General features: G+C 60.7%; 3 protein-coding genes and 1 long non-coding RNA gene across 7 annotated transcripts in view; 1 reads left to right on the top strand and 3 right to left on the bottom strand.

Moving 5' to 3' along the window:
- Positions 1-10,996, bottom strand: part of LMF1 (lipase maturation factor 1) — an 88,901-nt gene extending 77,905 nt beyond the window's left edge. For 2 of the 4 annotated variants that reach the window (XM_086691680.1, XM_086691679.1), the window contains exon 1: positions 10,786-10,996. In XM_086691680.1, the coding sequence (XP_086547806.1) occupies positions 10,786-10,957 (172 nt within the window). In that variant the 5' untranslated portion in view covers positions 10,958-10,996. The remainder of the gene's footprint in view (positions 1-10,785) is intronic. The other 2 variants (XM_086691678.1, XM_086691677.1) reach the window with 1 other exon arrangement.
- The window catches only part of LOC147573235 (putative serine protease 29), a 280,540-nt gene that overhangs the window by 22,492 nt on the left and 232,258 nt on the right, over positions 1-25,790 (bottom strand). The window lies entirely within an intron of this gene.
- Positions 15,789-20,222, bottom strand: LOC147573244 (uncharacterized). Its single transcript, XR_015245335.1, has 3 exons — positions 19,424-20,222; positions 19,244-19,314; positions 15,789-18,869 (listed from the first exon to the last, which is right to left on the bottom strand). It is a non-coding gene; the product is annotated as an uncharacterized LOC147573244 (long non-coding RNA).
- SOX8 (SRY-box transcription factor 8) lies at positions 21,082-25,699 on the top strand. The gene is made up of 3 exons (XM_086691676.1): positions 21,082-21,660; positions 22,925-23,154; positions 23,890-25,699. The coding sequence occupies exons 1-3, from the start codon at positions 21,239-21,241 to the stop codon at positions 24,624-24,626; spliced, it is 1,389 nt and encodes a 462-aa protein (XP_086547802.1). The 5' UTR covers positions 21,082-21,238; the 3' UTR covers positions 24,627-25,699.

Below are 25,790 nucleotides of genomic sequence, written 5' to 3'. Positions count from 1 at the left end.
GAAGCACCACTTCAAGGGAAATTTACAGTAAAGTGCTCATGTCAGAAAGACAGAAAGTCTTGGGGCACCTGGGTGGCACGGTCAGTTACGTGTCCGACTCTTGATCTCAGCTCAGGTCTTGATCTAGCAGTTGGTGGGATCGAGCCCCGTGTCAGGCTCTGTGCTGACAGCGCAGAGCATGCTTGGGACTCTCTCTCTTGCTCTCTCTCTGTCCCTCTCCTGCACACGTGTATCTACACACACATGCTCTGTCTCAAAATAAATAATAAATTTAAAAAAAAAAGAAAAAAGATAGATCTCAAATCTAAAGTTCTACTTTATCAAAAAAAAAAAAAAAAAAAAGCAAATTATACACAAAACAAGGAGGAAAACAAAAGAAGAAACACGGGTAGTAAATCACAACTGCAGGCCAGAAATGCAACACGAGTTCAATACTCAGAAATCAATCAGTGTGATTCCCTGCACGAACAGACTAAAGAAGAAAAACCATGCGATAATATCAACAGACACACAAAAAAGCACGTGACAAAATTCAGCATCCACTCATGATAGAAACTTGGAGCACAGCAGGAACAGAAGGGAACCTCATCAGCCTACACAGCGGCTACGACAAACCGACAGCCAAAACCAGACTTGGCGACGGGTGCTTCAGCGCTTTCCCCTGAGGGTCTGGAACAAAACAAGGATATCTCACTACCCTTCTCAATGGTGTGGAGGAAGTCCTAGTTCATACGGTGAGGCAAGGAAAAGAAGTCAAAGTCGTAGACTGGAAAGAAAGAAAGAAAACTGTCTCCATTAACGCTTGATACGATTGTCTAGGTAGAAGATTTTTTTTTAAATTTTTAACGTTTATTTATTATTGAGAGACAGAGACACAAAGAGCGTGAGCAGGGGAGGGGTAGAGAGAGGGGGAGACACAGAATTCGAAGCAGGCTTCAGGCTCTGAGCTGTCAGCACAGAGCCGACGCAGGGCTCAAACTCACAAACCGCGAGATCATGACCCGAGCCGAAGTCAGTCGCCCAACCAGCTGAGCCACCCAGGCGCCCCAGAAGATTTCAAAAAATATACCAAAAAAAACCCTCTTGGACCTAATGGATGAGTTTATTGGAGTCACAGAATACAAGGACCATACATAAAAGTCAGGTGTATTCCCATATGTCAGCAATGAACCGTAATCTGAATTTTTTTAGTTACAATGAATAGCAAGGAACCCTAAAAAAGTGCACAGCTATAACTCTAACGAAATACATGCAGAATCTGTATACAGATTCAAACAAAAATTGATGAAAGGAATCAAAGGTTTAAAAAAATGGAGAGAGACATCGTGTTCGTGGATTGAAAGATTCAGCATTACGAGGATGCCACTTCTCTCCAGCCCGAGCTACAGATTCAATGCACTCGCAGCCAGAATACCCAGCAAGCTCTTCTGTGGATATTGACGGGCTGATTCTCAAATGAATATGGAAAAGCAAAGGACCTGGAATTGCCAGAAGAGCTCTGAGAAAGCGCAGAATTGGAGGACTCCTAGTACCCAATTTCAAGAGTTACTGCAAAGCTACAGCAGCCAAGACAGTGTGGTACTGGCAAAAGGAGAGACACAGAGTCAACGGAACAGGACCGGGGGTCCAGGCACGGACCCACACAGATACAGCCGGCTGATTTTTGACGAAGGTGCAAAGAGTGTTTAATGGAGAGAGACGGTCTTTTCGACAGATGGTGCTGGAATGAATGCTTGACCATGCGCAAGAGCACGAACCTGGACGCACGTCTCATGCTTGGAACAAAAATCTACTCACAAAAGACCCCAGACTAGATGTAATCTGTGGCTTGGGTGTGGCAAGGGGGTTTCGGACACAACACCAGAAGTGTGACCCATGAAAGGACACCGCAGGTACGCTACCTTGTCAAATGAAAACCTTCCACTCTGTAAATGATACTGTAAAGAGAACGAAAAGACAGGCCACAGGTTGGGAAAACATTTACAAAGCGCATAAAGCACCTGATAAAGGACTTGTATCCAGAATATTTAAAGTACCGTTAAAACTCAACAATATGGAAACAAACAACCCAATTTTTTTTTTTTTTTAATTTTTTTTTCAACGTTTATTTATTTTTGGGACAGAGAGAGACAGAGCATGAATGGGGGAGGGGCAGAGAGAGAGGGAGACACAGAATCGGAAACAGGCTCCAGGCTCTGAGCCATCAGCCCAGAGCCTGACGCGGGGCTCGAACTCACGCACCGCGAGATCGTGACCTGGCTGAAGTCGGACGCTTAACCGACTGCGCCACCCAGGCGCCCCTAAACAACCCAATTTTTAAACTGGGCAAAGAATGTGGACACTGAAGTCACCCGTTTCACACAAGTAAGATACACAGATGGTAAATAAACACAGAAAAGATGCTCAGTATCATTTACTGGGGGAAACGCCTGTTAAAGCCACAATGCAACATCACCCCTCACCTACCGGGACAGCCAAAGCCCAAACACTGAAAATGCCAAATGCTCCGGAGCATCCAGAACAACGGACGTCCGCTGCTGGGGAGAAGGGAAGCTGGGTGCAGCCACTCTGGGCGATGCTGGCAGTTTCTTATAAAGCCGGACAGAGCACAGGACCCAGGAATCATATCCTTACGTGCTCGCCCACATGAACTAAAGACATCTGTCGACACAAAACCCGCACCCGGGCGGAGCACACAGGAGCTGGGTTCATAACTGCCACCGTGGGAAAGAGCGGAGACCCCCACCCCCGGCGTCAGAAGGCGGGAACGGGTGCGGCACGTCCCGTGTGCGAGTCCCGTGTGCTACGGAGCAACACGGCAGGGAAGACGGGGAGCCAGCGGCTCCCCCAGCCGCTCGGGCGGAGCGGAAGCGCCCTTTGCAAAGTACAGAAATCCAGGGCCCAGGGCCACATCCCGCGGAATCCCGCGGACTCTAGCAGAGGCAGAACTGCAGGACAGACCGCGGACGACAGCGATGCCCCAGGGGCCGGTGGCCGAGGCAGCGGCCTGCGCGCACAGGGGCGTCTGGGGGAGACGAACGTCCAGGCCCGGGGTGACGGATAAGCGTGCATTTGTCAAAACCCAGAGAACCGCGTGTCACAGAAAATGAACTTTAATGTTTACAAACTAGCGAAACGAGACGGCCTGGAGGGCAGGGGACGCCAGGACGGAACGCAGACCGTGCCAAATGACCGGGACTCCGCGACGCTGAGTGCACGGCGGGGGGGGGGGGGGGGGGGGGGGGGGAGAGGAAGGCTGCCCTAAGGAACTCTGGAAAAGATGCTGAGCAAAAACCGTGGGGACAGAAGGCAAAGGAACGGTCTGTGAACACCGGCGTCTGGTCGGTTTTTCTCACGAAGGAGAGCAATTGCGAAACCGCTTCGCAGGTGCGCGGAGCTGAGAAAACAGATCCGCCAGGCGGGTGGTGGCCCGGACCTCACAGCAGGGGACGAGGAAGCTCGGAGGAGCGAGGAAGCAGGGGCGCCCGGGCCCCGCGAACCGAACCGGGCCGGCATCCGCGCCCCCGGCGCCGATACACGTCACCCTCCGCGGAGATTGAGACGCACGCGCAAGGAACCGGCCGGATGCGCGTGACCACGTGCACACCTGACCTGCTCCTTCCAGAAGCAGCAGCACCGCTCTAGTGACAGCACTCCCGGCTCCCAACGCCACTCTCCGGTGAAGAAACCACAACTGGAGAAACGGCTGGTTGTCGGGCCGGGAACAGACAGGGGCCGGCAGCAGCGGTCGGTCCCGGCGCGCCGGGAACGGGGCACAGGGACACACGTGAGGCACGCGGGACCATCGGCGCCGCCAGAGCCGGACAAACCGAAGCCGCGATCAGGAACAGCCTGCGCCCGTAACCCGAAGCGCACCTAACGTGAGGAGAGGAGACAGAATCCTTCCCAATGGAGGAGCTCCAAATGATACATGGACAGGTGCTGGCGGGGCTGCTGGGGGGGCTGGGGTCTCCCTCCCCTGGGGTCGCCCGGCCCAGAGACCGGCTTCCAGAGGACAGAGAAGGGACGGGAAAATGCACCCGACACAGGACACACCCGGAAACACACCTTCACCAGGCGATCCAGGTCAGCATCACCTGCGGGGAGTCGTGAGGACTCAGACACCCGATCTGGTGACGAGAAGGGCACCTCCCCCCCAATGACCCGTCTCATCACGAGAAACACCAGATCAACCCAGCGTGAGGGACACTACCAAATAAGTGACCAGAACTGCTCAGAACTGTCAAGGCCACGAAAAGTCAGGAAAGGCCGGGAGGCTGCCACAGACCCCAGGGGACAAAGCAGACGAGGCGGGGTGTGCAGTGTGGCCCAGGAGGGGCCCTGGGACTGGAGGGCTCTGGTGGGAAACCCCAATAAAGTCTGGAGTAGGCTTAATAGTTGTCTTTCTTTAATTGTCTTGAAAACCCGCTCTATATGGCTCACCGCGGTGGGAAAAGAAGGGAGTCCTGACCCCTGACAGGCCGGGGGCCGGCAGGGTGGGGCGTGGTGGTGGAAGGGGCCAAAGTCACCCGAGGACAAAGGCCCGCCACCCCCAGCCACAGAGACACCAGCTCTCTTCTCCCTCACCTGCCTCCGCCCAGTCCACATGCCCCGGACCCTCGAGGCCACGTTCACCGGTGCTCCCCCAGGTGGAGCCCGGGCCCCTGCTCCCCCCCATCTCTTCCCCGGCCCGTTCCAGAACACTGGGGCTCCTCTACAGAGGGGCCTAATTAGCAGAGGCACATGCTTCCTCCCAGGAACCACGATTCACACTCCACTGCCACGAAGGAAAACAATCTGGGCTCACCAATGAGCTTTAGAATTTCTTTTCTTTTTTTTTTTTTTTTTTTTAAGTAATCTTTATGCCCAACGTGGGGCTCAAATTCACAACCCCAACACCAAGAGTCAGATGCTGTATCGACTGAGCCACCAGGTGCCCCTGGTCTCACCAATTAGTTTTAAAAAGCAATTCTAAGCAAGAAGCATAGGAAAATTCCTACCTTACCTATCAGGAAACAATGAACATAACTTGGATTAATATTTCAGAAAAGGAAACCTATTTCAATTTCCGCTCCTGTTACAGAAATGGCTAAGTAGAAAGAAGCTAAAATTTCAAAATACCATAACATCTCAAAGCTAAACCAACCAAGTGAACCTAGAAAGGCTTAGTCAACCCCCACTGCAGCCCAGGAAGGCAGGAGTCAGCCTCCCACCCCCAACCCAGGAAGGCAGAAGACAGCCCCCCATCCCCTAGGGTGGGGAGGGTAACCAGGAGAATGATCTAGAAGTGACCAGACTACCTAAATATGCATTATCAAGCATGTCTTCAAATGTTTTCTTTAAAAAACAAAAAGAGGGGCGCCTGGGTGGCGCAGTCGGTTAAGCGTCCGACTTCAGCCAGGTCGCGATCTCGCGGTCCGTGAGTTCGAGCCCCGCGTCGGGCTCTGGGCTGATGGCTCGGAGCCTGGAGCCTGTTTCCGATTCTGTGTCTCCCTCTCTCTCTGCCCCTCCCCCGTTCATGCTCTGTCTCTCTCTGTCCCAAAAATAAATAAACGTTGAAAAAAAAAAAAAAATTTAAAAAAAAAAAAAAAAACAAAAAGAAAAAATTTTCTCTCCCATTCAGATGAATCTCTAGAAGATTATAGCAGAACCATCCCCCAAAACGCCATTCTCCGCTGGCTGGTTCTTAATGACCGTGGTCACACTGCGGATCTTGGCACAGGAACACCCAGGGCTTTTTCTTGACAGGCGGGAGCCGCAGACAGCTCAGAAACGGTGGCGGTACCTGTGTCTGAAACAACCTGGAGGCGTTTCACAGAGAACATTGTAAAGTCAAGCGAGCATCTCGTTAGAATCTGAGCGGCCTGGAGGACAGAGAAGAGCTCGCTTCCGTGATCTCTCAGAAAGAGTGAAATCTTGGAACAACACAAAATGATGAGGGATTTCTTTTGGTTCCGTTTTCCTTCCTCGAAATTTCCAGAGAACAGCTAAGAGTTCTGGAAGCACGATGCACGTGCCGGCCTCGCTGCCTCCATCCAGCTCGCTCCCGGGAGCCGGCCATGCTGCTAGAGCCCAGGTGAGGCCTCAAGCATCCCGATAAGGAGCCCAACAAGCTACTGCCTTTATTTATTTCTTATTTTAAAGAGACAGTGTGAGCGGGGGAGGGGCAGAGAGAGCGAGAGAATCCCAAGCAGGCTCTCTGATCAGTGTGGAGCCGGATGTGGGGCTCCATCCCATGACCCTGGGACCACGACCGGAGGCGAAATCAAGAGTCGTATGCTCAACCGACCGGGTCTGCCAGGCGCCCCGCTACTGGTTTTAGAAAGTGCAGTTCCGACGCGCCTCACGGTACTCAAGGAGTTGTTCGGGGGCAAGAGGAGAGCTCTACCTCATGTAACCGAAGTAAGGGAAGCCGACAAAGCAAGTGCCCACACGTTCACGACAAGCATGAAGTGGGTAAAGCCAAAGCAGGAATTAGAGTTGGACCAAAAACCAGCCTTGAGACCCTTTAGAAGCAGGATTTTCAAAGATATGTCATTCCAGGGACTCCCCGGTAAGGGTGTGGAACTAAGGAGGTGTGCTGTCTGCTCACGAGTGACAGTCCCCCGTGCCCGGCACTCAGAGCCCCCTCTGGACGCTCAGCTGGCCAGGGCGTTCACATCTTCTCCGTTACACCCTCACGTAGCTTCGTGAAGCAGCTTCTCCAGCCAAGTGGGGAGGCTTCATGGGGCAGGGGTCCCTGAACGGGGCACGTTTGAGACCCACTGGGATGTTCAGACAGACGTGGGCCTAGAGGCAGACTGGGCGGGGTCAGAGGACCAGAACGAATGAGCACAGAGTCCCCTGAGAAAGAATGAGCAAGGGACACTCAGATACGCCGATAAATCACAAGGGCCCAGAGTGAAGATGGCAAGGCAGCAGAGACTCTAAAAACTTCCAGAGGAAAACACAAGTTACTCAGATGCTGCCGGGGAGGAAGAAATGCTGATTTGGCCTTGGTCCCAGGGCCGGGAACTTTCCAAGTGCGGGGACCGAGAGGAGCGTCTGCTGTTGTGTATGACAAGCCCCTTTCAACCTGACCTGGGTTCCCACCAACCAGGTGACCCTTGGGGCTTGGGGGCTGGTGGCCGGGGGACCCAACCTGTGATTAGCAGGCGGGAGACCGAGCTGATCACCCAGGACCGATGATCTCATCAACCACACCTGTGTCACGGGGCCGCCACAAAGACCCCCAAGGGAAGGGGCTCGGGAGCCTCCGGGCAGGTGAAAGGACACACGGAGGTGATGGGAGGGTGGTGCCCCCCTCCCCCCCGCAGGGCCTGGAGGCTCCGAGCCCCTTCCCCACCCCTTGCCCTGTGTGCCTCTTCCAGCCCTGTTCCCGAGAGTTGTAACCTTGACGATGGACCAGTAAACATGAGTGAGGGTTTCCCTGAGTTCTGTGAGCCGTTCTAGCAAATTATGGAGGCTGAGAAGGGGGGGGCGGTGAGAACCCCGACTTAGAGCTGGTGGATCAGAAGCACAGGTGACAGCCTGGATTTGTGACTGGCATCGGAAGAGGGGGTGGTCTCGTGGGACTGGGCCCTCAGCCCGGGGGTCTGCATAATGCCGGGTGAGACCGTGTCAGAACTGCTTGTGAGGGAAAACCCCCACGCACTGCAGCCCAGAAGCGTGTCAGGAGAAAGAATGAAAGTGTTTCCCGTTAGGCATCTGGGAAAGAGCAGGGGTCAGACTATGTGAAGACTTCTCATCATCAATCCAAAAAGTTCTGAGAAAACTTGCTTTGACTGGGAATCACAGACCCAGGCAAATGAGTAATTCCCATGGGTGTACAAAAAACACAGAAAATTCACCTCCAAATCCTCTCTTGAAAAGTTTGGGGTAAATTCCAGCAAAAAAGAGAGACTAAAAAGAAAAAAGACGGTGATATGAGATCTGAAAAATTGGGAACACAACCAGGAGAGAGTCGGGGGCCTCTTGGGTGGGTGGCTGGTATCCTGAGTGTCCACACCAAGGGCCTGGAAGCGGCGGGGGATGGGGGGAAGGGAGGGGGACACGGCTGGAAAAATATCCCACAGGGACACAAAGCATTGACAGAGACGGTCGGCAAAGAGTCAAGGAAATCCTGTGAAACAGGATAGAAGCAGAAACAGAACAGTGTCCTTCCCGCAAGCTCACAGGTGGCCTAACGACCTGCGGTACGCACTCTCGTCAACGTGCAGAGGGTGAAGCGCAGGACAGGGGTCAGTCACTTAGCCTTGTGGCGGGTCAGCGGTCCCCAAAAGCTATTATAAAACTCAGCGTCAAGTGAAGTGTGTGGACAGCCCCCCATGGCATCCGGCATCGTGAAAAACCCTGGGACTTCGGAAACTTTACCAAAACCTTCTGGAAAAAGACCAGTGCGGGATGGGCGCCCGCTTGCCCGGGGCCATTTCAGCCACGGAACCTCGTCCCTGCAAGATGGGAAACCAGTTCCTTCATACGGCTGAAAAACACTGATCCTACCCCAAATAAGAGAAAAGATGGGGGGAAATGCCTCTGTCAAAGCCAGAGGGTGTGTGCTCGGCACCGGGCTTAAAACGTCGGCCTGACCCAGTAGCTCGGAACCGCCTCGCTCGCGCTGCAAGACAGACCTGCCAACGGAGATCAAAGGCAGCCCCGCTCATCTGAAAGCCTGAGCCTGATGCTCTCAAGCTGTGCTCCCTGCCAGCGAAGCCACCAGGGTTTTCCCACCGTTACAGGCCCCCTTTTAAACGTCTATTAAAGCTTCCTCGGGTAACAGCATCTCCACTTTCTGCTAAGTGACAGCTCGAACACACAGAAGGACTGTTTAATCCTGTAGAGGATAAAGCAGCGCCAGCAAGAACTATTTTTATAGTAACTTAAAAGAGAGGAAGGCGTGGCTGAACGCGCACACTGGCGACCCCACGGTCCACAAATCGCCCCAGGGTGTTGGGTCACCACTGTGCCCCAAGAGACGGGAAACCCAGACTCGTCCTCCTAGGGCGCAGCCCACTCCCCAGTGTTCCTTCCGTGGGAAGGAAGAGCGAGATGCTCAGAGCCCAAGGCGCAGTGGAGGCGGGCCAGGCCAGGGACCAGCACCCTCTGGATCCCCCTGGAAGAGAGCCGGTCTGCTCAGCCGGGCCATCTCAGTCTGGGACTCCCCGTCTCCACCGTTCTCCCCCCACACCCACACTGGTTTGAGAACCTGAGTGTGGGCTCATCCTGCATCTATCTCCCCGTGTAGACTCCTCCACTGCCCGCAGGCTCAGATGGCTTGTGCCCCTTCTGGGTATGGGGACAGGGGCAGGGAGGTGTGCTCGGCGCCTGGGGCGGGGCTGCTGAGGGCTGGGCAGTTCTGGGCCCGGTCAAATGTGGATCTTCCCAAACCCCGCAGGTGAGACGGAGGCTCAGGCTTCACCTGCCACGGTACAGAGGCCTCCCCGAAGCCACGGGAGCAGAAGTGAGGCCTCGGGCCCAGCACGACCTCCTCGGCTGTGCAGGGGCTGCCTGGGGCCTAGGTGCGGCTCCTGAGTGGGGGGCACAGCATGGGAAACACTGAGGTCAGGTGACTGGGCCGGCACAGCTAGTGGGCGGGAGCTCTGCGGGGGCACCCCTCGGCCCGTCTCCTGGGAGTGGGCGCCCCCCAACACTGCCCAGGCTAACCGGGGAACCCAGCTCCCAGTGCGGATAGAGGTCAAGGGAGACCAGGTAAGAACTCACTTGCCAGCACTCTTGCTCCTCCAACTCCACCCCATCGGACATCACCCCTCACCCAACCGGGCTGGGAGGAGGGGTGTGGAGGGGGAGCTCCGTGTGAAGGGATGCCTGCGGGAGCTGCGTGGGGAGAGGAGCGTCCTGGGGGCCTGGGGAGTGTCCCAGGGAGAGGGGTGTCGGGGGAAGAGCCTCCCGTGGGGAGAGGTGTCCCAGAGGAGCAAGGCATCGGGGTTGGGGGGGAACCGTCCTGGGGTGAAGAGTGTCAGAGTAAAGGGTGTCAGGGGAGGAGCGTCCTGGAGGAGGGGGTGACCCAGGGGAGGGGTATAGGAGGGGAGGGGTGTCAGGGGAGGAGGAGTGTCCCAGAGGAGGCAAGAGTGTCAAGGGAGGGGTGTCAAGGGAAGGCGGTCTGGGTAAGGAGCGTCCTGTGGGGAAGGGTGTCCCAGGCAGAGGGGTGTCAGGGAAGGCACATCTCTGGGGAGAGGTGTCCCAGACAGGAGGGGTATCAAGGGAGGGACGTCTCAGGGAAGGGGCGTCTCGCGGGAGGGGTGTCCAGGAGGGAGGGGTGTCAGGGGAGGAGCGTCCCAAGGGGAGGAGTGTCCCAGGCAGAGGGGTGTCAAGGGAAGGCAGCCCCGGGGGCGGGGGGGGGGGGGGGGTGGGCGCGTCAGGGAAGGAGCGTCCCGTGGGGGAGGGGTTTCAGGGCAGGGGCTTCAGGGGAGGGACATCTCGGGGAAAGGGTGTCGGGGGGGGGGGGTGAGGGGTGTCCCGGAGGGGGGTGAGGGGTGTCCAGGGAAGGCGGCCCAGGGGTGGGGTGTCAGGGGAGGGCCGTCCCGGGGGAGGGGTGTCCCGGGGGGAGGGGTGTCCAGGGAAGGCAGGCCGGGGGGAAGGGTGTCAGGGGAGGGCCGTCCCGGGGGAGGGGTGCGCCGGGGGGAGGGGCGTCAGGGGAGGGCCGTCTCGGGGGGAGGGAAGCGGGGGGGCACCGTCCCGGGGCCGGGGGCGTCCTGGGGCGGTGGAGGTGTAGGCGCGTGCGCACAGGGGCAACAGTGACCGCAGCCCCGAGCTCCGCGGACTCACAGTAAATGAAAGCGAGGGCCCTCAGGAGCACGATCCTGGTCAGCCAGAAAGTGCCCGTGCGGAGGCGGGCCGGGCAGCCTGTGGGGTCGCGCCCTGACTCCGGCGGAGTCTCAGGCTCGGGGCCCGAGTTCCCCGCCTTCCGCCTCCTCAGCGTCTCCTCGGGCGCCGCCATCGCGGGGCCGCCAGTGCGCGTGCGCGGGGAGCCCCTCGGGCCCGGACGCCCCGCCCACACTGGGAGGCCGCAGCTGGCCGCGCTTAGGGGCGGGGTGCGCGCCCCACATCCGGGCGCGCGCGCGCCCCACAGGGCGCACCGGGCGCTGCGGCGGGGAGGGCGCGGCCCGGGGTGGGTACCTGGGACCGCCTGAGTGTCCTCCTCCTGGAAAGGGGCTGAGCATTCGCTCATTCACCAGCTCCCGGTGCACTTTCCGGACCTAGGCGACTGCCCTCATGGACCCTCACTCTAGGGTTGTTGGAAAGCTTGGGTCTGGCCAGGCCCAGAGTGGGCCTGGTCAGCGTCCCTGTGAGCGGCAGAGGCCCCTCGTGGGTCCCGCGCTCCCTCGGCGCGTCCCCGCGGTGTATGGAGTCGTATGCCGGCAGAGGAACGGTTGGGGGGGTGGCTTCACCCCAGGGCTCCCGGCTGCCGCTGCTCAGGGTGTGTGGCCAGGTGTCCCACAGATGTCCCTTTCCCAGCCCCTCATCTCCACTCTCCGAGGAGGATGTTGGGATGACAGGCACACAGCTAGCGAGGGGCGGCACAGGAAGCGGCTGCGTCCTGAAATCCGGCCGGATCCTCGAGCTCAGGTCAGCAAAACCCCCTTATGCGGCCACACACTCCTACCAGCTCTCAAGACTGGACCTCCAGCCACTGGGGAAAGTGGGGCACTGAGATTCACAGGAAAGAGGAGCTTACCCACCAGTGACCCAAGTGGAACCCTGGTGAGAACACCAGCAACTCCAGCTTATGGGGATAGAGCAACCCAGGCAGCAAGAGAGGTGTGCCGAGTGCGTGAACGCCTGGGTCCCCCTTAGGAGATAGAGGGTGCAGGGCAGGGGATGCATTAGACCTTCAGTGGCTAATGGGCAAACTGTGAGGTGCTTGGAAGCAAAGCATTAAGGTACGCGTGGGTTTTTCATTCTCCGCAGCTCTGTACATATTAAAGACCCTATTCTTGTGTGTAGGTTGCAAATGTTTGTCCTGGGTTTCTGTTTTGACTTCTCGTTCCGAGTGTTTTGAAATATAAATTACTGATACTTGTGTGGTCAAATCACCAGTCTTTCTTGCTTGTTTAACTAGATCTTTACCGTATGCAAGGTGAGCTCCGTGAACCCTTCTTCAGCCTCCAGCTAGCTGTCCCCCACCTGCATTGTTGGGGTAATAGCACATACATGCATCATATCGTGTGAGGTTTTTAAAAAGTGCCCCCCACTTTTTTTTTCTTGCCATGAAAAAACCCTCCCTTCGGAGCTTAAGGGTGAAGTGGGACATGTAACAGATTGGCCGGGGGTGGGGGTGGGGACAAACACCTTCTGCATCCTGGCAAGCCCTCAGGGGAGAGGCGTGTGCCCCAGAGCTCCCATCCTTGGGGATCAGAGGGACAGTTATTCCAGGTCCTTCCAGGCGAACCCACAATGCACCTCTCCTCTCCAGCATCCAGGTCCTGCGCTTGGGATGGGCCAGCACAGCTGTTTGGGAGAGCAGGGAGAATCTAGTGCCCCTCACCCTGAGCCCGCTCGAGTGTCCAGGCATTCCCCGGATGCGGGAGGTGCTCAGGGGACGGAAGGCACGGAAGGACAGCCCTGCCATCAGGTGTGACCCTGGGTGCTGCTTTCAGGTGGGGACAGGCCTCACAAAGGGCCCTTTGTCCTCAGCTTCCCCCGGCCGAGTTGCATTGTTCTCCCCAGAGAAGGGCACAATGGGGCATTGTGCAGAGCAGAAAAGGGCCCTTGTCCAGCATCCAGCTCCCTGGGCTCCAGGCTCCCTCTCCGGGTTTACCCAGGGTGGGCGAGGCCATCAGAGAGGTCTTCTGGGAGCTCATGTTCTATTTCCTCCGGGACCCGCCTTGCTGGGAGCTGACTGCAAAAGTCCAGCGAGTCTGAGGGGCCAGAACCCACGTGAGAGCGGACCTCACAGAGCGGGGGTCCGTGCTTGCCTGTTTCTGCCTGAATTTAATCAAAAGTGCACAAGTATATTATTCGGCATCTACTGCAATCTAGATGAACCTCAAAAATACCATGCTAAGGGGCACCTGGGTGGCTCAGTTGGTTAAACGTCCGACTTCGGCTCAGGTCATGATCTCACAGTTCGTGGGTTCGAGCCCCACGTCGGGCTCCGTGCTGACAGCTGGGAGCCTGGAGCCTGCTTCAGATTCTGCGTCTCCCTCTCTCTCTGCCCCTCCCCTGCTCGCACTCTGTCTCTGTCTCTCTCAAAAATGAATAAACGTTAAAAAGAAGTAAAAAAATATATCATGCTTAGTGAGAGTACCAAACACACCAGGCCACGTGTTGTCTGAGGCCACTCACACGAAATGTCCAGGGCAAGCAAATCTGGAGACAGAAAGTAGATCAGTGGGGGCTGGGGGCTGGAGGCAGGGGGCAGGGGGGCAAAGGGAACGACTGTTAATCTGTGCACGGTTCCTTGTTTGATGACGAAAATATTCTGGAGCTAGACCGACGTGATGAAGGCTCAGCATTGCGAACGCGCTGAGTGCCACTGACCCGTACATTTAAAAATGCTTAAATGTGAGGCCATGTGAATTTCATTTCAATAATAATAATAATAATGATAATAATAAACCCTACGTTGTATCAGAATCTCCTAGAAGGCACCCTTTTTTACATTTTGGAGTAAGTCCTGTCATTTACAGCAAACTTACTCTTCAGCTAGATTAGGGGGCATCTTACGGCTTTCGCAGATTTAGATGTGGGTGCATCTGATGGTCCAAGGAGGCACTCCACTCAAAAATACGTCTTGTCTTGTAAACCTTGAGGCTCGTGCTGGGGAGGCACAGGATGGCTCCGGCACACGAAAGGCTTCCCTGAGAGGATCCGTCAGCTCAAGACCGGGGCTGGTGTCAGAGAGACCCTCGGACAAGCCAGAATCCCTGCAGGGGGGCCCGTCCTGGGGGGGGGGGGGCCCATCCACGGCTCCTCCGGTACAGCCCAGAGCCGAGGCGCACACAGGCCCACGGGCTGGCCGGACTCCCGGCAGCTGCGGGCGGCTTCACGGAGGAATGAGCCCCGCGTCGGCACCTCGTCCAGCTGTCCCCGGGCACCCTGGCTTGGCAGCCCCCGCTGCACCGGGGCAATTGTCCCCGACGTGCATCTGCAGCTGTCTCTGGCACCCACGAGGACCCAGCTTGGGCCCGACCGAATCACCCACCCTTCATTTACCCCAATTTTTCATGTCCCGACATCTGTTGATGGGGGAACAGAACCCACGGGCGCAAACGTCTGTCACTTTCTCCTGGAGGGGTGGTCAGTTTGGGCGGGTCCCACCCTGACTGTGCAGCGGCCAAGACCCCGGGCGATGCTGGCAGGTGCAGGTGGGGGTGGGTGAGCAGGTGCTGGGCCATTTGCTGGTTTTCTGGAACTGTGACTCACGGACGGCTGTTCCGCTTGGCTCGCCCATCTCCTCTCCTGGCACCATCGGCTCCGGGCCACGAGCACGCTCACGCCTGCACCCCAGCGGGAGAGGTGGCCCCGCGTGGCCCTGCACGCTGGTGCGCCGCGACTGCGAGGCGAGAGGACAGCAAAACACCCCGGTGCCGTTGCATTCCGTGGCCGCAGAGCCCTATGGGGCCAGAGAATGTGCCGCGAAGTGTTATCTCTCAGAGTGGGGTCCTGACGAGGAAGAAGTTTTGGAAACCGCCCGGGCCGGGGGGGGGGTCACAAACAGGAGGCCTGCAGGCCGAATTCTGCTCCCAGAGCTGTGTGAGTCACCAGTCACAATAACGCCGCGTAGCAAACAGCCTTGAAGCTGTTGTGTTGGCCGGAGGTGCTGCCCGTCGAGCGGGGCTCAGGTGTCCATCTGTTGTCAGCGGGTCCCTGGCTGGCCCTCGGGATGACCGGGGCCTCTTTCCAGCCACCCACAGGCCGTACAGCCTCACCCACAGCAGATTCGACGCTCCCCTCCCGATCGGGCTCCAGAAGGGACCCACATCCAAGGCCCCCAGTTTGGTCCCAACCTTAGTTCGTAGGTGAGACTGAGGGCTGGGCTGGGGGGGGCTTGTCCCCAACACCGTCCATCGCTGGGTCTCACCTTCCTACGGCTCTCAGCCAGTGATTAAAGCAGACACTTCATTTCTGAACAGGATGGGTGGCGTTCTCCCTGAAGAGGGGAGGTAGGCCCAGCGGTGGGGACGGGCTCTGGAAGTTGCTAGCGTGGAGTGATGAGGGGTCACAAACGGAGAAACAATAAACACGAGGCGTTGGCTACCACAAGCCCCAGCACCCGTGCACCTCAGCTCATGCAGGGGCCACGCTGACCCCGCAGAACACACAGGCATTCCGGACCCCTCTGCTGCCCAGAGCAACCCCGGAACTCACCCGAAGTCAAAGGGCCACAGGGGACGTCGTCAGGTCCCGTGACCTAGAACGCTCTCCTTTCCAGAACTCCAGTGCCTTCTCAGGGAGATCCCCGCAGCTCCCTCCTACCCCCTTCCACACCCTGAGGACAGGAGGCCGGGGCGGGCGGCCAGCTTTCACGCTTTGCTAGAACGCTTGGCCAGCAGGGGTCCTCGCGGGTTTGCAGCCAAGGAAGCGGGCCGGGTCTGTGCCAGCCAGAGTGCCAGGCCCCGAGGGACTGAGGCAGAGCAGCTCCACAAACTGCCCCTAACCTCGAGCTTCAGGGGGCAGACCTCTGCCAGTCCTGCTCTGAGTCTCCCTGGTGGGCTCCAAACAGCCACCAGCTCTCCCACTTTGCTCAAGGCTCCCGCCCCAGAGTGTCTTAATTCAACCCTCCTTCGCCAAGTTCAGAAAAATAAATACTTGGGACACAGCGGAACTCTTTTGACAGGGTGTGTTTTAATTTGCCTCTGGCACCGCTGCGTCTCTGGAACCTTCCGCGGTGGCAGAGCCATCCGGGGCCCCTCGCTCCGAAAGAGGATTTTTCTCTCTGATATTTTCCTTTCAAGCTAGCATTGGCCTTTTCCGGTCATAATGGACACAGGGCTCTGCTTCCGAGGGGTCCCGGCTTCGACATCTTGAACCAGAAGCCTCATTAAATCTGAAAGTTAAGTTCGGAAGGACAAGCATAGCTCCCGACAGCCTATTTGGGCTCGAAAGCTGGTTTTCTGGAGTCACCTTCAACATCCTGGCTCCCCTCCTGCATGGGGGTTGAGAAGCCCTCTCCTGGCCCCACTGCCTCTCAGAGGAGCCCAGGGACCAGAACCCAGAGGGGCTTGGTGCACGGGGGTTGGGGCTGGGGCCCAGGTGGTGGGGAAGGGCAGGGGGCCTGGGGACTGAGGTCCAGGGGCAAGAGCCCATAGGAGCCAGGGGGCCCATGGTCCAGAATGAGGGTAAGGTTTGGGGCCCAGGGGAATGAGGGTCCAGGAGGAGGGTGGGGTCTGGGGTCCGGGGATCTAGGAGCCTGGTATCACACAATGCCCGTCTGCACAGATGAGGCTTACGGGATGGAAACGTCCAGAGGAAGGCCCAGGCAGACCCCAAGCCTCTAACACCTCAGCGGACTCAGTTTCCCCGCAGGTGGTATGCTGGTGCCTGGCCAGCTCTGGCCAGACGCCTGGCACTCGCCTCTACCCAAGGAGGGCTCTGCATGCAGGCCCCAGGACCCTGCCTGAGGACGGTTTGGGCTGCGGAAGCAGTCTCTGCTTGCCATCAAAGATACACACTGAGACCTGAACGTCGCTGGTGGAGTCAGGAGCCAGGCCCAGGACGGGGAGAGGAGAGATGGATGGGCACAGCCGGAGGCCGGGGGGTCGCGTCCAGCAGGGGGTGAGTGGAAGCCAGAGCAGAGCCCACAGCTGTTCCCGACACATCTGCACAGCACATGTCACTGGGCAGACAGCGTGCGCCGGTCTCAGCCCTCCGGGCTAAGCATTGCCCTCTCCCCCGATCTTCTCAAAGAACCGCCACAGGAGGGGGTCTCACTGCCCTGTCCCGTCCCGTCTCCGGCCACCCCTGGGCAGGGTGGCTTTCCTGATCGGCCTCAGAGCCGGTGACAAGGTGCAGCCTGGAGCACATTCACCCCAACCTGGCGGTCGGGAGGTGTCCTGACCAGCACCCCCCACGGGCTGGCCCAGAACACCCTGGTCCTGCAGGCAGGGGAGGGGGGAATCTGGGCACGATCTCCCGGCGGCCTCTGCACACACAGAAGGCGAGGGGCAGACACAGCCAGCTTCCAAGTGGACATCAGCCCAACCGAGGAAGGGCTTTGACCCAAACCAGAAGGTCCACGCCAGCTGGCAAACTACGTCGGGAGGGGTGTTTCAACAAAAAGCTTGGCCCGGAGCCCTGGGAGTCTGTTACTGGGGGCCACTGGACTCCTGGCGCCCCTGTGAGCCCCCTCGCCTCTCGATCCGAGACCCAGCAGGGCAGGACGGGGCTGTCTTTGCGGAGCCACTGCTCAGAGCTGATCGCTCATCTTTGTCCTGGATGTTTGGTTTCTGCAGACCAGCCAGTAATTAAAAGCACCAATTAATCTCTGAGACCGAGCTGGGGTTCCCAGGATGTGATGCCAACTGCTTCAGGCTGGCTCGCTGAGAGGCCCAGGTCATGGCTGCAGACACACAGGGGACATGCCGTCCCTGGGGCTCACGGGCCCATGTGGCCCGCGCCCGGTGCCTTTCTCTGAAAGTCTGCACAAACTGTGGACGTGGCCTCCCTGGCTGTCCAAGATGCGGGCCAGGCTGAGGGTAGGCAGAGGGTAACGCAAGGAACGAGAGCGGAGTACCGTCCTCCGTGGTGGCCTCCTCAGCAGCCCTTCCTTCCCATTCAGCCTCTCCAGCGCCACACATGCACACACACGCGTGCACACACGCAGGTGCACACACACACACAGACTTCCTATGCACCCCTAGAAGCCAAGGGCTGGGAAAGTTGGGGGCCCTTTGCCTGGAAGAGGTGTCCCTGGGGCCCTCCAGGCCCAGACTGGCCAGGTCTTGTAGGCTTTCAGGGTGCACATCAGCCTACACTTCCTTCTTCCCAGGTGCCCTTGGAGCCTCTGCCAGGGGCCTAGGTCTAGAATCTTCACGTACATCAGCCATCCTGTGCTCTAGGGTCTCAGGGCCTTTGTACATGTTGTCCCCCACTACCCCCCCCCCCATGAGGGAGTGGCCTTTCCTCTTCAAGCAGTTGGAACCTTCAGGTCTCAGCTTAACGTCACCTCCTCAAAGGTGCCTTCCGGGACCCCCCACCCCCCAGCATGGTGAGTGTCTCAGCTCCATGGTGTTTGCCCACAAAATCCCCTGGCACAAAGCAGGTGCTTCATCAATCCTGGTGAAGACAGGAACCAACCACAGCCACACCCTGGGACCCACCCGGGGCCTGCCTACCAGCTGAGGACATGAACTGAGGGCAGCACTAACGAAGGATGAGTCTGGAAAGCACACCGGCAAGTATTACAGGCCTTCCAGAAGGCCAGGAGGCTGTGGGGCACTCCTGGAAGCCACCCCATGTGTGTGCGGCCGGCCCTGGGCTGACAAGCTGGCACCTGGGTGCCGCCTTGTGGGGAAGTGCACACGTATGCTCTCGGCCAGCCGGGGGTCAAGGCCTGCAGGATAGGCGCCTCCCCAACCATTGTGCGGGAGCTGTGGGCTGCACGTAAATGACAGGCGCTCACCGGCACCCCTCCCAACCCCCAGGGTGCTCAGTGCGGCCCAGGGGACGTGAGGGTGGGTCCTAGGACCACACACCCCGCACCAATGTGTGACCTGGGTTTGGCACTCCCCCAGCCCGGCCTCTACCCTCCGAGGATCCCAGTGGCCACCTGTCCGTGACTCTCTGTGGGCCGGCAGGAAGCAGGGAGAGGCTACCTTACCTGGTGTCCCCAGTGCAGCCCCGGGTTTCATCGTCCTTGGAAAAGCAGGGCTCTTCATGAAAACCCAGACATGGTGCCCAATGTCACACTGGGTGCAAGGAGGGATGGGGTGGGGGGAGCGTGGAGGGGGGAGAGAAGGAGAGTCTGGGCCAGGTCCGCCAGCCTCGACACTCCATGAAACTCCTGCTTGCACTGGCAGGGGGCAGTAAGTTCAAGTTCGGCGGGTACCCCCAGGAAACCTCCCCTTGGGCCCTCCCTGAGTCCTCCAGCTGCACAGTGGGGACCCCAAGTGGAGGGCAGGACCTCTGAGGGGAAGCCAGCACAGGCCAGCAGGTAAGGGTGTTCCCTGGAAGGTGACAGAGCAAAAGGAGACCAGACACAGGACAGGAGGCAAGAGGACAGGCCACTCCCAGAGGCTCTGCCTCTGCCATCAGGTGCCCCCCCGCCCCCAGGGCTGTTCACCTTAGATGCAACACCCCCAGTGGCACTTTCCCGTAAGGCAGGAGATCAGGTTCCCTGGGCAGCAAAGCCCACTGAGAAAAAAAAAAAAGCAGCGCCTTGGGGTCACCTGCAAGTGGCAAAAAATCTGGGCAGGCAGGCACCCCCCTCCCTCTTAGGCCCTAAGGTGCCCCACACAGGCACCTGCATGTTTTAGATGCAGGGCTGCGGGGTCCCTGGGCAGCCCCAGGGCCGGTGAGGCAAAACCTACGTCCCTAGATGGGCAGCTGAGATGGACAGGGCTCCAAGGCCCAAGTATGAAACCTCTTCTTCTCTGAAGAATCTGCAACCCAGGGGGGCAGGGGCTGGGGGGGAGGGTGTCGGGGGGGGGGGGGGATGAAAAGGGACGCGGTCAGAGGCGCGATGGCGGCCCCTGAGTTGGAAAAGGTGCACAAGAGAGATGCTTCAGCCTGACCCAAGCACTAACTTTCGACTCGGAGTTTTCGGGTAACAGACCAGCGCCTTCTGCTGCGGGAGAGACGGAGAGCCGGCCTTATTCCTCCGCTGCGGACGCCACTGGCCCAGGCATCCACAACTCCGAAGAGGGGCGCGCGCCTGGGGGACCCGGCTCCCTTGCCTAGGGTCACTGAGGGCGCGCGGGCCACAAGCTCGCAGCCGCACGTGTTCCCACTCGGCCACCCGAGGGCCTGTGGCGAAGCTCTGGGCGGCCGGTCCATCGTCTCCCGGTGGGTTTGGCGAAAGAATCTGAGCCGCCCTCGGGGACTGGCAGGCCCAAGGCCAACTCGCGGGGGCGGCCTCGGGCGGGGACTCGGAGCCGCGGCCCGGCGCTAGCGTCCGGAGAAATGTCCCCTCTCCGACCCCGCCGCCCCAAGCCGGGCGGCACAGCCCACCCCCTTCCCTCCTGGCTGGCGCTCCCATCTCCTCCACTGCAGGCGCCCGAGGCGGCCCTCACTTCTCCAGACCACCCAGGGCCGCCCGCCCGACTGCCTCGGCGCTGCCCCCCCCCCCCCCCCCCCGCTCCGGGTCACGCCCGGAAGGCCCGAGGCCCCCGCGTCCGGCCACGCCATCCGCCGGGCGGCCCCAGGGACTCACAGCTAGGGTCAGCCCAGTCCCTGCCCATCGCTCCCGCCCCCCCCCTCCGCTGCCTGGTTCCTGGGGCCGCGCCCCCGCCCGCGCCTTCTCCGCTCACACCCGGACAGGGCGGGGGACCAGGGATCACCCAGCTTCGGGGCGCGGCCTTCAGGCGCGCTTTACCTGGACGTGCGCGGCGCGCAAACTCAGGGCGCGCTGGAGGATCCTGTCCGGCGCGCCGGCCCTGCGGGCGGGAAGCCCGGGCTTTGAAGCTACGCGGCCGAGCCAACCCTGCCCGGGGCCGCGGGCTGGCGGCAGTTGACCCCGGCGCCTCGGGTTTGCGGGCGAGACGTCGGGGCTCAGGACCGGCTGTGGCGAGGCGCTGGCGGACCCGCCTCCCCGCGGAGCGGGCTTTCTCGGGCTGGGCGAGGGGGCCGAGGGCGGGACGCGCAGGAGCCGCCGCGCGCCCGGCAGAGGCACCCGGAGCGCCCCGCCGTTCCGGGTCCCAGACCCCTTTCCCTCCCCGCCCCTGCTGGAAAGGGGGCCCGCGGCGCGGGGCGGTGCCGGGAGGGGCGCGCGGGGGCGCAGAGGGAACCGCGGCACTTTCTTCGTGTGGGGGAGGGGCGGGCAGCCGGGCTCCGCCCCCCGGGGGCAGCGGGGCGCGCGCGGGCCAATGGGGACCCGGGCAGGGGGCGGAGCCTCGCGGCCGCCACTTAAAGAAACTTGTTGCGGGTCCTCCGCCGGGACGGAGCTTCGGCGGCGGCGGCGGCAGCGGAGGGGCAGGGGTCGGGCTGTGGCGGCGGCGGCGGCGGAGGGGGCACGCAGGTCGGGCCACCGCGCGGCGACCTCGGGTCCCAGAGCGGCCGCAGCGCAGTCAGAGCAGCGGCCCCGCGGGTCCCGGTGCGCGCCCCTCCGCGCGCGGCCCCGATGCTGGACATGAGCGAGGCCCGTGCCCAGCCGCCCTGCAGCCCGTCCGGCACCGCCAGCTCCATGTCGCACGTGGAGGACTCGGACTCCGATGCGCCGCCGTCGCCTGCCGGTTCCGAGGGCCTGGGCCGCGCGGTGGGCGCGGGGGGCGGCGGCCGGGGCGACGCGGCCGAGGCGGCGGACGAACGCTTCCCGGCCTGCATCCGCGACGCCGTGTCGCAGGTGCTCAAGGGCTACGACTGGAGCCTGGTGCCCATGCCGGTGCGCGGCGGTGGCGGCGGCGCGCTGAAGGCCAAGCCTCACGTGAAGCGGCCCATGAACGCATTCATGGTGTGGGCGCAGGCGGCGCGCCGCAAGCTGGCCGATCAGTACCCGCACCTGCACAACGCGGAGCTCAGCAAGACGCTGGGCAAACTGTGGCGGTGAGTGCGCGGTCCCCAGGCCCCGGGGGCGGGGACGGGAGCCCCAGCCGCGCGGGCGGGCCGGAGGGGGTCCTGGGGTTCGCAGGGGCTCTGGAGGTGGCCCCGCGCCCGGCCTCGGCTCTGCTCCCAGTGGCTGTTCCCAGGGCGAGTTCCAGCGGACAACCGCCCTTCGGCCGCGTTGACTGCCCCCCCCCCCCCCCGGGGTACGCAGGTGGTCGGGGCCACAGAGGGCTGCAGGGCGAGCACGCAAGCCCTAGCGCACTCCCTCCCGCCAACAGCCTGCGAGAGGGGGACCCCACCTGGGATTGGCCCCCAAGCCCGAGGCCTGTGCCTCCCTGAGGAAAGGTGGCTTCTGTCCAGAAGCGGGACACGGTATCAGGCGAGGTGGTGCTGGCTGGAGGCGCCCCTCTTTCTAAAGGGCTCCCCTCCACTCTGACCACCATGTGCAAGAAGTCAAGGCAGACGGAGGGGGTGCACGTCTGCCCCGCCGGCACCTTCCCGACAGCTGCTCCATCGTCTGCCCGCGCTGCGCCCCTCGGCAAGGAAAGCCTGGGGATGCAAGAGTGGTCGGGCACAAGCATGCTTTGTGCTCACTTGGGCATGGTGGAACCGGACGCTTGTGCAGAAAGTAGGGCCACAGCAGGGCTGCTTGCTGCTCAGAGCAGCCCGTCCCCACCAAGGGGGGGGGGTCTCCTTGGGTTTACATGGATGGCTTTGGGTTCCGGGCGCCGGTTTCCGTCTCCTGCCCCTCTCCTCGTGAGTGGGCCCTGGGAGTTTGCACGGATGTCCTCTGTGCCCTGTCCCACAGGCAGTTGGAGGTGAGCTCCTGGAAGGGTTTGAGGGCCCTGGCGTGTGTTGTGAGCCCCAGCGAGGACCACCGGTTTAGCCAGTGTTCCCGGAGGTCTGGGAAGCCCAGATGCCCACGGAGTCCCTCCCCGCTCGTTTGATCCACTGTGTGTTCTCAGCTGGGTTCTGCCTCCTCCCCCGCCTGCCTTAGAAAGCCCCAAAGGGAGGGGACTTACACAGTCTGGGGGCAGAGGGAAGTAAGAAGATGATGGAGATGGAAAGCTTTGGGTTTCGTTCCAGCACGTTCCTTTGACCCTCAGCAGAAGTCCTCACTGGCCCGAGCCCCCGTCCTCAGAAAGGGGGGCGCCTGCCTGGTGCCTGCTGAGGTGCGGGGGCACACACAGGCCTCCCTGTGGGCGTCGGGGGGGGGGCCGGCGTGGGTGCCCTCACCGTGCCACCTCTGCCCTTGGTGCTGCAGCTTGCTGAGCGAAAGTGAGAAGCGCCCCTTTGTGGAGGAGGCAGAGCGGCTACGGGTCCAGCACAAGAAGGACCATCCGGATTACAAGTACCAGCCGCGCCGCAGGAAGAGCGTGAAAGCAGGCCAGGGCGACTCTGACTCCGGAGCCGAGCTGGGCCCCCATCCCAGCGGTGCCGTGTACAAGGCGGACGCGGGCCTCGGTGACGCGCACCACCACGGCGACCACACAGGTGGGCGCCTGGGGCCCCACAGCATTTGCCTGCCCCAGCAGGAGAAGTGGGGGGTCTGGCATCCGCTGTGAGATGAGCAGTGGGGTGGGGAGCAGGGGCTCGCTCCCAGGGCTGGTGTCCGCGTCTCCCCAAGGTCCCCCGTGCACACGGGGGTTTGCTTAGCCCCCTCTGAGCCCTGACGTTCTCACAACTTTTCCCTGGTCGGGTGCCGCATGACGTGGGCGTTTTCTGCTCCGCCTGGAGGCGTTTCTGCTTCCCCTGGCCTTTCTGCGGGTGCTGACCCAGCACTCACTCGTGTCCCCTGTGCGGTGGTCAGCAGCCCAGCCTCAAGATCAGACGGGCTGGAGGGGAGCCCCGGCCAGCCGAGCAGTCCCCGGGAAGCTGGCTACCGCCGTGAGCCTGGGGGAGAGTGAGCTTTGTGTGCGTGGCCTTGTGGTCACGTGCAAGGGGCCGGGCACTTCCTCTCCTTTCCCCCATCTTGGTCTTCTGGGGTAGGCGTGGGGGCCTCCGTGGCCCAGCTCTTCCTGCAGAACAGCGCTTAACGGAATTTCCTCGGCCGAGCAGTGAGGTCTGGGTCTGGCTCTGCTGGAATTTCTGGGAAACGTACAGAAACAAAAAGCCGTTGATTTCTACCTGCGGCAGTCAGCGGGCTGGTTTTCCTCCTGGGTGTGCGTCGCCAGCCGGCCGGCCCCCCACAGAAGGAGCATTCATGCCTGAAATGTGCTCTGTCCCCAGGGCAGACCCACGGGCCGCCCACCCCGCCCACCACCCCCAAGACGGACCTGCACCACGGGGGCAAGCCGGAGCTGAAGCCGGAAGGCCGCCGTCTGGCAGACAGCGGGCGCCAGAACATCGACTTCAGCAACGTGGACATCTCAGAGCTGAGCAGCGAGGTCATTGGCAACATGGACACCTTCGACGTGCACGAGTTCGACCAGTACCTGCCCCTCAACGGCCACTCGGCCCTGCCCGCGGAGCCCGGCCAGCCCGCCGCCGGCTCCTACGGGGGCGCCTCCTACTCACACTCGGGGGCAGCCGGCCTCGGGGCGTCCCCTGTGTGGGCCCACAAGGGAGCCCCGTCGGCCTCAGCGTCGCCCACCGAGACGGGCCCCCCGCGGCCGCACATCAAGACGGAGCAGCTGAGCCCCAGCCACTACGGCGACCAGTCGCATGGTTCCCCAGGCCGCGCCGACTACGGCTCCTACAGTGGCCAGGCCAGCGTCACCACGGCGGCCCCGGCCGCGGCCGCCAGCTCCTTTGCCAGCTCGCAGTGCGACTACGCCGACCTGCAGGCCCCCAGCTACTACAGCCCGTACCCCGGCTGCCCGTCCAGCCTCTACCAGTGCCCCTACTTCCACCCTTCCCGTCGGCCCTACGCCTCACCCCTGCTCAGCGGCCTCTCCGTGCCGCCCGCCCACAGCCCGCCCGGCAACTGGGACCAGCCTGTGTATACTACCCTGAGCAGACCCTGAGGGCGCCGTGGCCCGTGGGGGAGACTGGCATCGGAGAGGGAGAACCTTTATCTCAGCAAAGACAGAGCCTCGGGTCTTCCGGAAGGGGTGCAGAGGCAGAGGGAAAGGAGACGGCGGCTCCAGGCAAGGGCCTGCTGACGTCTGCGGGCAGCCACACTTGGAGCCCGACACCCCGTTGCTTCCAGATCTCCCCGTTCCCTTCGGCCAACAAAGCTCTCTTTTCCTTGTCGCTGGCTCTTGGCGGTGACTGGTGACTGCGCGGGGGACGGCCGTCGGGCCCTCTTCCCTGCAGACAGCAGCCCCTTGGTTTTGCATCTCAGTGGACCCGAGGCAGCCACAGCACAAAACAAAAAGGAGGGACGAGGCGCGGGGGCTCCGGCCGCCCGTCTCCCGGGGTCCCCGCCAGCCTCGCGCCGGGAGCCCACGGGACCAGCGGCATCCACAGCCTGGCGAGAATGAGTCTGTGGGAGCACCTCTCGGGACCAGCCCGTCAGCTCCGAGGGGCTCCCACAACGCAGGCTCTACCCAGCCAGGTTTGGCTGGGACTAACGCTTCCCTCGTTTTATTTTATTTTATTTTTTAAGTTTTGTTTTTGAAGCTTAAACACGTTCGATTTGTTTTGGAAGCTGTTGAAACGTATTTATGTTCTGTATTATTTTATCTTTAATTAAGTAATTTGTGCAGAAAGTAGGATTTCAGACAAAACGGAGGCCGGGTTGCTGAGCTCCAGGGCCAGGAGGACGCGCGGGGTGGGGGCCCTGGGGCTCCAGGTCCCGGGGAGGTGGCCGGGACCCTGAGCGGGGAGAAGGGATTGCCTCGTCGTGTCTGTGTCCGGGTTGGGGGTGCCGTGGCACCCGTGTGAGGTCGAGGCTTAGAGGGCATGGGTGTCCCTGGGCTCCACCCCTGCTCACAACGGTGCCAAGCCGGGGACGGGGTGGCTGGAGAGGCACATGAATCTCGGCTCTTAGGACCCAGACGCCACCTACAAGCTGTGAAACTAAAACCTTCTCCACTAAGTGTTTAGAGTCTTAGCTTTAGACGAATAATACCCGATTGATGCGTACCTGCTTCCGCTGCGTGCCGACCAACGGTAATCGCCTACTTCATGGAAACTTGTGCCTTTAAAACTTTGTACATTTGAAGACATCCGAGAAGTTGCTTCTT

This window comes from Puma concolor, chromosome E3 (genome assembly GCF_028749965.1).
Source record: "Puma concolor isolate L17-30 chromosome E3, mPumCon1.1.hap2, whole genome shotgun sequence".
Classification (NCBI taxonomy): domain Eukaryota; kingdom Metazoa; phylum Chordata; class Mammalia; order Carnivora; family Felidae; genus Puma; species Puma concolor.
The sequence above is the reverse complement of the archived record's forward strand: the minus strand, read 5'-3'. Positions and strand labels throughout refer to the sequence as shown.